Source organism: Leptopilina heterotoma, unplaced genomic scaffold, assembly GCF_015476425.1.
Source record: "Leptopilina heterotoma isolate Lh14 unplaced genomic scaffold, ASM1547642v1 Lhet_14, whole genome shotgun sequence".
NCBI lineage: Eukaryota > Metazoa > Arthropoda > Insecta > Hymenoptera > Figitidae > Leptopilina > Leptopilina heterotoma.
The window spans coordinates 4,389,896-4,402,098 of record NW_025110859.1 but is presented as its reverse complement, the minus strand read 5'-3'; the positions used below and the strand labels follow the sequence as shown (position 1 = coordinate 4,402,098).

Genomic DNA, 12,203 nt, shown 5'->3' with positions numbered 1-12,203 from the left:
ATTAAATGTAATAGAACATTTTTTTGAGTATCTAATAATTTTTAGCGTGAATCAGAATATTCTTTAGGGTCAGGGAAAAAGACAAAAATTTTGTCTGGAAATCAGGAAAAAACAAAATTAAATTTTTCTTTCAACCCTGAGTGCTTCAGGTCAATTTTCGTCTTAAATTAATTCTCAACAATCTTTAAGTCTTTTTTACATCTCTGATTTTTAAATATTATAAGTTTCAGAGGTCAATTGAGTTTTTCGTTGAAAAATGGTTCTTAAAATGAGAATTAATTTTTAACGATGTATATACGTGATGAAAGAAGTCAACATTATAAAGAACTTTTATGCAAAATCACTCTGTGAATGTATGTTTTTAAAAATATTTCTCAACTCACAAAAATAAAAAGAAACAAACACATAATAAATATAAAACAAAAACGCGCCAACATTTCTGAACGAGCAATAAGAAGATAAATAAAACAGAAAGTTGTCGAGTAAATTTTCGAGGGTAATTCTTTGCTCTGTCTGTTTAAAGTGCTTTTTAACTTGAAACTAGAGTACGAGTTGCAGGGTTAATAATATTATAAATATAAAACAAACTTTTGTAGGCATCTGTGACTATTAAATTGCCACTTTCTTTTCCATGAACGTGTTGGGTATACACTGGGGGGGGGGGGAGTAATAAAAATTTTAAGTACGAAGCGAGTTTGCAAATTACGAAAGTAATGGGGCTTGCAGTGACTTCCGACGATAATAATATCGTATATATATATATATATATAGAGAAAAGTTTATAAGACTCTTACCAATTCCTAGGTCCGGCCACGTTTCCCATATAGACCAGGCGATACCGCTAGTATTTTTTTTGACTTTAAGGATTTCGCACAGGTCGATTGTTCTCAAGTTCTTCTCCACAATTACAGTGTTCCACGAGAGATCGTCATTGTAAAAACGTAATTCTTCCTAATTAGAAAAAACACCAGACATGTATTATTTCAATTAGAAAATAATTAAATAGACAAAAAATTATAATTTCCAAAAGAACTTATTTTTCAAAATAAATTTTTATTCACTTTTGTGAATAGAAAATGCAATTATTTATGAAGAAAAATAAAATAGAAAATTAGAAATACAATTTCCCGATGCATATTTACAATAATTTACAGCAATATTTTCACACTAAATACAAGTCATTAAAAGACATTACGACACTAAAAGAAAAAGTTGAAAAGTGATGATGGTAATAAAGTTCAGTAATCAATAGCAAAAGGTGTTAAAAAAAAGTATTTGCATAATAGTTACTTCTTTAGCGGAAAAGTATGTCTACAAATTGTTCAGCAAAAAAAAAAGAGTTAATGTTCTTAAATAATTTCCTGTAACAAGTTTTATAAATATAAACTAAGCCAATATGGAAAAAAAATGAAAGTCTATTTATTTAGTTGTTGCCTGAATAATTTATCTACATAAACAATTACCAAATAATTTATGAAGAATTATGATTTTATGAATTAAAACATAAACAGCATTTAAAATTGATAATTTTTAATTCATCATACTGAACCCAAAATTTAATTATATTTCAGGACTCGGAGTAGGTAAATCCTGAAAAAGTCCGTAACTTTGCTTCAAGTCCGTAAAAGTCCATTTTTTTGAAAAAAAGGTCTGTAAAGTCCGTAATTTTATTCAAAAAGGATGAAAAGTTCGTAAATTGTACGATATAATTTGGAGAATTTTAGAGAAATTACAAATGATTGCAGAAATTCAATTATTTTCAAAAGTAATAAAATTCTTCGCAAAAATTCAATTATGTTCAAAAAATTTTTTAAATTCTCGTCAAAATTTCAATTATCTTTAGAAATATTAAAATTCTTCTCCGAAATTCAATTATTTTCAAAAAATGTAAAAAAAGGTCAACATTTCAATTATCTTTATAAATAAATAGCAAAATTCTTCTACAAAATTCAATTATTTTCAAAAATTTTATTAAAATTCATTAAAAAAATTCAATTATTTTCATAATTAACAATATTTATCACACGAATTCAATTATTTTCTAAAGTAATAAAATTCAATTATTTTCAAAAATTTTAATAAAATCCATTGCAAAATTTCAATTATTTTCAAAAGTAATAATATTCTTCGCAAAAATTAAATATTGTTCAATATCTACTATTTTCATAAAATTTTCCAAAAGAACTTAATTATTAAAAAAAAAAAAATTAATTAAATTCTACAAAAACTTTTAATTATTTTCAAAAAATAATAAAAATTTCACAAGAATTTCATTAATAACAATTTTTTTAAATAAATTTCTTCGCAATCATTCAACTATTTTCATAATTAATAAAATTTTTACCGAGATTCAATTATTTTCGTAAGTAATAAAATTCTTTTTAGGAATTCAATTATTTTCAATAGAATTTTAATCGAATCCCTCGAAAAAATTCTTAAAAATTTTATTAAAATTCGTCCAAAGAAAAATAGATTCCAGTTAAAATCTTAGATTATAATAATTGAATTCTTTCGAAGAATTTCATTAAAATTTTAAAAATAATTGAATTTTATTGACATTTTTTAAAAATTTTCTTAAAAATAATTGAATTTCTACCAAAAAAAGTTTTATCAAAACTTTTAAAATGTTTGAATTTCTTTAAAAATTATGATATTTTTAAAAATAATTGACTTCTTGCAAAGAATTTTATCAAGACTTTCGAAAATAATTGAATCTCTACACAGATTTTTATTATTTAAAAATTTTATTAAAATTTCTGAAAGTAATTCAAGTTCTGCTAAGAATTTTGTTATTTTTAATTTATGCCAAGAATTTTATTAAAACTTTTAAGAATAATTGAATTCCTGTTAATTTTTTACAAGAATTCAATTATTTTCAAAAATTTTAATAAAATACATTGCAAAATTTGAATTATTTTTAAAAGTAATAATATTATTCGCAAAAATTAAATATTGTTCAATATCTACTATTTTCACTATTTTCTATTTCATAAATTCTATTTCATAACTATTTTCAATTTCATAAATTCTATTTCATAACTATTTTCATAAAATTTACAAAAAGAATTTAATTATATTTAAAAAAAAAATTTAATAAAATTCTAAAAAAACTTATAATTATTTTCAAAAAATAATAAAAATTTTACAAGAATTTCATTAATAACAATTTTTTAAAATAAATTTCTTCGCAATCATTCAACTATTTTCAGAATTAATAAAATTTTTACAGGGATTCAATTATTTTCGTAAATAATAAAATTCTTTTTAGGAATTCAATGATTTTCAATAGAATTTTAATGGAATTCCTCGAAAAAATTCTTAAAAATTTTATTAAAATTCATCCAAAGAATTTAATTATTTAAAAATTTGTTGATACAATTTTTAAGAGGAATTGAATTCCAAGAAACATTTAATTATTCAATAAATTATTTATTTTTGTATTTAAATAATTGAATTCTGGTAGAATTTGCTCATAAACATCGATTTAAAAATAGATTTCAGTTAAAATCTTAGATTATAATAATTGAATTCTTTCGAAGAATTTAATTAAAATTTTAAAAAGAATTGAATTTTATTGAGACATTTTTTTTTTAAATTTTCTTAAAAATAATTGAATTTCTACCAGAAAAAGTTTTATCAAAACTTTTTAAAATGTTTGAGAATTTCTGCTAAAATTCTGATCTTTTTGAAAATAATTGAATTCTTGCGAAGAATTTTATTAAGACTTTTGAAAATAATTGAATCTCCGCAAAGATTTTTATTATTTTACGAAAATATTTAAATTCTTGCGAAAAATTTTATTAAAATTTCTGAAAGTAATTGAAGATCTGCTAAAGAATTTTGTTACTTTTAATTTATGCCAAGAATTTTATTAAAATTTTTAAAAATAATTGAATTTCCGTTAATTTTTTTACAAGAATTTAATTATTTTTGAAAATTTTAATAAAATTCTTCGCAAGAATTCAATTATTTTCATAGATAATAAAATTCAATGCAGAATTTCAATTATTTTATTTATTTTTAAAACAATTTTAATAGAATTTCTCGAAAAATGTAATTATTCTTAAAAATTTTATTAATATTCATTGATAGTATTTAATTATTTGAAAATTTGTTGATAACGATTTTTTACGGGAATTTAATTTTAAGAAACGTTCAATTATTCAATAAATTATTTATTTGCATTTTATTTGTATTTAAAAATAATTGAATTCTAGTAGAATTTTCTAATAAAAATTTGATTTTCATTTCATAAAAATGAATTTCGGTTAAAATTTTAGATAATAATTGAATATTAAATGCAATAGAGCGTGAATTTTAAAAAAATAATTGAATTTTGTAATTAATTTTTTTGAAAAAGTTTAATTGATTTTTTTAATATTATTTTTAGTTTCTATTTTCTAATATTTATTTAATTTAAGAATTCACGAATAATTGAAATTTCGTATAATTGAATATTGTAAAGAAATGAATTTGAAAATTGTCAAAGAACTTTTTTGAAAATTTAAAAAAATAATCGAAAAATTTTAGTTTGAAATTCTTAAAAATAATAATTGAATTGATAATGATTTTAATTATTATAAATTATTTTTTTTAATAATTATTAATAATTATTATAAAACATGAAGAAACCGATGACTTCGAGTCGAAGACTCAGAGTTTCGATTTCTTCATGTTTTATAGAACTATGAAAAATTGAATTTCTAGTTTTAAGTAAAATGTTCTCTTATTTGATTCGGCCAGATTCTATTTTTGTCAGTTGGTCCGTAAATGGTCCGTAATTTTTAATTTTTGGTCCATAAAGTCCGTATTTTTTTAAATACTTTCACTGCGGCTCGAGCTCTGTATATATTTTCAATTAAGTCAATATATCGACGTCTAATAGTCGGAAAAGAAAATAAAACATTTTTAAACGAACCTGTTTTTCATTATCGGACGTCTCCTCTTCCACTTGATTCTCTTTTCTTCGAGCTCTGTGCATTACATTATTTAGACCATAAATCGTGGAAGTGGAACCAAGTCGCTTGTAACTTCCTGTTCGACCAGAAGAACGATTTCCAGGCAAATTTCCACCGCTGTCGAGACAGGAGCACATTTTCGGAAACCAATCTGCAAGATTCAATAATTTTTTTTAAAAAAAAGAAACAAATTCAAATAAATTGAACATTGAGAAAAATCTAGAAAATACATCAAAAATTTTTAATTTTTATCAAAAAAAGAGGTGCAAAAACAGTAGCGATTGTGCCAAAAAAAAGAAGTACCCATTGTGCCTTAAATTTTTTATTACAAATGGGTTTAAAAATATAAATTAAAAAATCAACGTTTGTGCAAAATAAATTTTAATTCGTAAACAATGTGCAACTTTACATTTACAGAAACATCATACTTTATTTAAAAGAACAAGACTATTTTATTAAGAGACTTATACTATAAATAATTGCTACAATATAATAATTATTACTTATAACTAAATTAATAACACTTATATCATAAAATAATAATTAATTACCATTATAATAAAATTTATTACAATTACAAAAATTATTTATAGTATATAATACACAATATATACAAATATATATATAATAGTTAAATTTTAATAGAAAAGTTTCTTTCAATAAAAAAGAATTTGAAGAAATAAATTGTAAACATAATTTCTAATTAAATATTTAGAAATTAATATTAGCGATATTTACCCTTCAGTGGTGGACATTATAATTCGCGCAGAAATAGAAAAACAAGTCTTGAATTATCAACGAATTGAAAATTGCCATTTGTTTCTATAAAATATTTGTTGAATTTAAAAAAAGCATTTAGTGGAGAAATATAAACATTTTCATTTAATCATTGTTAATCCTTGTTCGAATTTTGAATGAAAGCATTTGCGCATATTTGAATCAGCGAAAAAAGATTTACTTGAATTTAATAATATGGATACATATAACAGTATAGTGAAGTGACGAGAATTATTGATGATTTAATTATTTAAAATTTATAACATTAGTTGAATTTAATTAACATCACGTCATATATATTATAATTATAATATGTAAATTTTACTTTTCCATGCGGATAATTAAATATTCATGACAACGTGTGGTGGTGAATTAAAAGTTGTATTTATTTTCCTATACTGATGTGTTTGTTATTTTCTAAAATCTCTTTATTCATAAATCCATATATCAAGCAAAAGATTATACGTATAATGCATTTTGTGGTTATGCAGCACAAGTCACGCGAGTTGGAGCGAGTATCGATTAATTGATAATTCTGGCCCGGGTAGGCCAAATAGGACATTTATTTTCATGGGCTTTCATTGTTGCTTGCCGAACACTCAACACAGAAGCGAAAAGTGAAAAGTAAATCAGGCTAGAGTTTGCAGCTGATTATCAAAATGTTAAATAATACTCAACTATTTCAAAATTGGGGTATTAATTTAAACTCATAAATATGGTTTTCATCATTTTTCAATCTCTGGATATTAATAATAATAAATTATATTCGAATATTTGAATATTTAATTTAATTATTATAATTTAATTAATAAAATTAATTTAATTCAATATTTAATATATTCAGGGCTCGAACCAGTGAAAGTATTTAAAAATACGAACTTTACGGAACAAAAATGAAAAATTAAAGAACATTTTACTTAAAACTATAAATTAAATTTTTCATAACTATAAAACATGAAGAAATCAATAACTCCGAGTCTTCGACTCGGAGTGATCAATTTCTTCATGTTTTATAATAATTAAAGATGGTCCAGTGATAAAATAAATTACAATTCAATTATTATTTACAAGAATCTTTAACTAAAATTCTTCTTTAAATCGATTATTTTAAATAATTTCCTCAAAAGTATTTGACAATTTTAAAATCCATTTGATTACAATATTCAATATTACGAAATTTCAATTATTCATAAATTCTTCAATTTAATATATATATATATTAGAAAAAAACTTCAAATAATTGAAATTTATTTTTGAATCAATTTTTATTAGAAAATTCTACTAGAATTCAATTATTTAAATACAAAAATTAAATAATAATTAAATGAAATAAATATAATTATCCAGTAATTCCTGAAAATTATTATTCAATACAAAAATAAATATTTTATTGAATAATTAAATTTTTTTAAAAATTCAACTCCCATAAAGAATTTTATCGACTAATTTTTAAATAATTGAATTCTTTCGACGAATTTTAATAAAAAATTTTTAAAATAATTACATTTTTCGAGGAATTTGATTAAAATTGTATTAAAAATAATTGAAATTCTGCGATGAGTTTTATTATTTGTGAAAATAATTAAATCCCTAAGAAAAATTTTATTATTTTTTAAGAATTTTTAATTTTAGCGAAGAATATTATTACTCTTGAAAATAGGTGAATTTCTGCAATAATTTGTAACTTTTCCAAAAATAAAACTTTTTTTCGTGTTTTTAACTTAAATTCTTCTATAAGTGCATTATTTTTAATAATTTTTAAAAAAGCTCTTTGAGTATTTTTGAAATTAATTTATCTACTATTCAATTTTACAAAATTTTAATTATTCGTAAATTCTTCAATTAAATATTATATTAGAAAATAAAAACTTGAAATAATTTTTTAAAAAATCTGCAATTAAATTTCTCAAAAAAATTAATTTCACAGAATTATTAGTTATATATATGAAAAGTACAGATTTTCAGAGATTTTAAATTGAAACATTGTCAAAATTCAATTATTCCTAAAAATTCACGCTCTAATGCTTTTAATATTCAATTAAAATCTGAAATTTTAACTGAAATCCATTTTTAAATCAATTTTTATTAGAAAATTCTACTAGAATTCAATTATTTAAATACAAAAATAAATTGAATGTTTCTTAAAATTTAATTTCCATAAAAAATGTTATCAACAAATTTTTAAATAATTGAATTCTTTTGACGAATTTTAATAAAAAATTCTAAGAATAATTAAATTTTTCTTGGAATTCGATTAAAATTGTATTAAAAATAATTAAAATTCTGCAATGAGGTTTATTTTTTATGAAAATAATTGAATTCCTAAAAAGAATTTTATTATTATTTATGAAAATAATTGAATCCATGTAAAAATGTTATGATTTATGAAAATAATTGAATGATTGGGAAGAAATTTATAAAAAATTTGTAAATAATTTAATTCTTGTAAAATTTTTATTATTTTATGAAAATAATTAAAGGTTTGCGTAAAATTTTATTAAATTTTTTTTTAAATTATTGAATTCTTTTGAAAAATTTAATTAAAATAGTAGATATTAAAAATTATTGTATTAAGGAAATTTTTTGAAAATAATTGCAATTTGGCCAAGAATTTTATTAAAAATTTTGAAAATAATTGAATTTCGGAGAAGAATTTTATTATTTATAAAAATAATTGAAATTTTGATGAGAATTTGTTTAAATTTTTTACCATAATTGAATTTCTGCGAAGAATTTTATTACTTTTGAAAATAATTGAATTTCTGAAATCATTTGTAACTTTTCAAAAATAAAACTTTTTTTCGTGTTTTTAACTAAAATTCTTCTATAAGTGCATTAATTTTAATAATTTTTGAAAATTTATTTTTAATTCAATTTTAAATAATCTAGTTAAAAATCGTAATTAACAAATAGAAATTATAGGGATTTTTTCCCTAAAGATATTTTAAATTTTCTAAAAAGTGTTTTATAAATAAATTAATTTTGGAAATTTTGGTATAAAAATAATGTAAATTATTATTTTTTTTTTCAAAGAAGAGCAGAATATTGTTAACAAATTGTGATAAAAATAGTAATTTTATAACATTTTTCTTTCTTTTTTTCAAAAAAAAACACAATTTTGTATAAACAGAATTGTGATTAAGAAACAGAAAATATGTCAAATAATTTCTATTTCTTAATCTTAGTTTTTTAAAAATAATTTTCAAACTTTTATCAAAATTATGGAATTTTATAAATTTTAGAAAAATAAATATTAGAAATCATAACTTTTTAGAAAAACTTTTTTTAGAAATCAAAACTTGTTAGAAAAACTTTTTTTAGAATTCATATTTCATTCGAAATCGCTTTTTTTTAGACAGAAAGGATTAGAAAATATTTTTTAGAAAAAGTGACCACCTACATACTTGCACTATTTTTAATAATTTTTGAAAAAGTTTTTTAAGAATTTTAAAAATTATTTGTTTACAATTCAATTTTACAAAATTGCAATAATTCGTAAATTCTTTAATTAAATATATTAGAAAATAAAAACTATTGAAATAATTTTTAAGAAAGTTCAATTAAACTTTTTCAAAAAAATTAATTCTGCCGAATTGTTAGTTAAAAGTATGAAAAATTCAGATTTTCAGAGATTCAAAATTCAATTATTTCTAAAAATTCACGCTCTAATGTTTTTAATATTCAATTATAATCCAATTAAGTTTTAACTGAAATCCATTTTTAAATCAAATTTTATTAGAAGATTTTACTAGAATTCAAATTATTTAAATACAAAAAAAAGTATATTGAATAATTTTATGTTTCTTAAAATTAAATTCTCATAAAGAATTTCATCAATAAATTATTAAATAATTGAATTCTATGGACGAATTTTAATAAAATTTTTAAGAATAAATTACATTTTTCGAGGAATTCGATTAAAATATTAAAAATAATTCAAATTCTGCAATGAGTTTTATTATTTTAGAAAATAATTGAATGATTGCGAAGAAATTTATAAGAAATTTGTAATTGAATTCCTGTGAAATTTTTATTAGTTTATGAAAATAATTACAGGTTTGCGTAGAAATTTATTTCTTTTTTTAGAATAAGTAAATTAGTTTGGAAAATTTAATTAAAATAGTAGATATTAAAAATTATTGAATGAAGGAAAATGTTTGAAAATAATTGCAATTTGGCCAAGAATTTTATTAAATTTTTTTAAAAATAATTGAATTTCAGAGAAGAATTTTATTATTTATAAAAATAATTGAAATTTTGACGAGAATTGAAAAAAATTTTTAAATATAATTCAATTTCTGCGAAAAATTTTATTACTTTTGAAAATAATTGAATTTCTGCAATTATTTGTAATTTCTCTAAAATTCTCCAAATTATATCGTACAATTTACGAACTTTTCGTCTTTTCTTAATCAAATTACAAACTTTACGGACCTTTTTTAAGAAAAAGCTGACTATTACGGACTTGAAGCAAATTTACTGACTTTTACGGGATTTACGGACCTTGTTCGAGCCCTGTATATTGTTTAAGGATACGCCCTAGAGTTTGAGCACTGCATATAGTCAGTTATTGCATCCGGATGAAAAGAATGTTTTCCAATTACTATTAAAGTGCGTAGAACTTTCTTTTGGCAGTCAACTATTATTTGAAATGAAATCCTCTTTTTGGAAAAAGTCGATGTCCAAGTCTAGTTAAGATGAGTAACATTTCTCACGAATCTTAGATATTTCTTTTGTGGGCAAAAAGACCAACAACCCTTCTTTAGACCGCACTTGTTCCTTCGATTTGTTCATGTTTGCTTAGTGGACCCTTGCTTGTTTCTATTTCAAGCCAACCTGTTTCTCTTCAGCCATGCATGCACGGTGGCAAGCCTCCATTATTATTACATTTGGCTTTTACAAAACGCCACACTATTCGTAATGTGGCAATAAGCCTCCACCACTTTTACCTAATTAGAAGCAAGAAAATAATAAAGTCTCTAAAACAAGTCCTTTTAATAGTTGAAAAATTTACAAACTTTTCAGCATATAATTATATAATATTATAATAATAAAATTTGAATTTGATAGAGAAATAAATAAATTTCGTTCATGTGAAGGTGAACATTTAAAATTTTTTTAATCGCAAGGTTTTTAAGTTTTTCAAAACACTGTATTACTTTGTGTAAATATAAAATTAAATCATTATTGAAATATAATAATAGGTAATAAAAAAATAAACTAATGAATAAAAAACTAATAAATAAATAAAAATATAATAAAGCAACTTAATTGAAATAAAAATTATTTTAAAAAATTTTAGATTTACTCACAATCAACAATATAGCAATAGCTTTTTAAACTGAAGAATACTCTGATATTATTTTTAAATTTAAATTTAAATTTGCCTCGGGTAAGTATTGCCTTTTTTTAAAATCGAGATTAAAAGTGTAATTAAGAAAGCTAAATTGTCACTTTAACAATAATGGAGTATACGAACTATAAATAGTCATAAATATAAAATTATAAATACATCTCTATAGCCGGCAAAAATCAATTGAATTTCACAGCTTTAACGTAATATTAGTTTAATGGTAATGCAGATAATAAAAGAGTTCACGTGAGAGAGCAGGTGAAATGGGAAACCTTATTAAATCTGTTTTCTGCATACAAGTGTGGGTAAATCATAATAGTCTCTTCCTTATTCACACTTGTCCCTAATTATTTTAGTCTTATCCCAATATAATACAAAACTAAAAACAATTTCCCTTCATCTTTTATATACAATCTTCGCTAAAATATTTTACCTATGAGGCAAATTTTCTCAAAGTGTACCAATCTCAAAACTAAAAGTTGTTAAATCGGACTAATATTTCCAAAAAAACTTTAGTAACTATTAGTGACAAATTAAATTACAAAATATTAAGGAAATTTTATTTGTAAATGTACAGGGCTCGAACCAGTGAAACTATTTAAAAATACAGACTTTACGGACCAAAAATAAAAAATTACGGACCAACTGGCAAAAATATAACCAGTCTGAGTCAAATAAGAGAAAATTTTACTTAAAATAATAATAAAAATTAGGATATTATAAGAATATTGTACTTCTTCAAAATTATTTTCAAGAATTTTTAAATACAATTTTTCTCTAAATCAATTATTTTTAATAATTTTTGAAAAAGTACTTTGACAATTTTCAAATCCATTTGTTTACACTATTCAATTTTACGAAATTTCAATTATTCAATTAAATATAATTATATCAGAAAATAAAAATTAAAAACTTCAAAAAATATTAAAAAAAAAAAATCTGCAATTAAACTTTTTCAAAAAAATTAATTTCAAAATTCAATTATATCTAAAAATTCACTCTATATTGCTATTAATATTCAATTATCTGAAATTTTAACTGAAATTCATTTTTAAATCAATTTCTATTTAAAAATTCTACTAAAAATCAATTATTTAAATACAAAAAAAAATAAT

The 12,203-nt window shown here is 21.0% G+C and overlaps 1 protein-coding gene across 15 annotated transcripts in view; it reads right to left on the bottom strand.

The window, feature by feature from the left end:
* Positions 1-12,203, bottom strand: part of LOC122498042 (growth factor receptor-bound protein 14-like) — an 857,844-nt gene that overhangs the window by 666,009 nt on the left and 179,632 nt on the right. For all 15 annotated transcript variants that reach the window (XM_043605543.1, XM_043605544.1, XM_043605541.1 and 12 more), the window contains 2 exons: positions 4,919-5,109; positions 795-951 (listed from right to left, as the gene is read on the bottom strand). In XM_043605543.1, the coding sequence (XP_043461478.1) occupies positions 795-951; positions 4,919-5,109 (348 nt within the window). The remainder of the gene's footprint in view (positions 1-794; positions 952-4,918; positions 5,110-12,203) is intronic.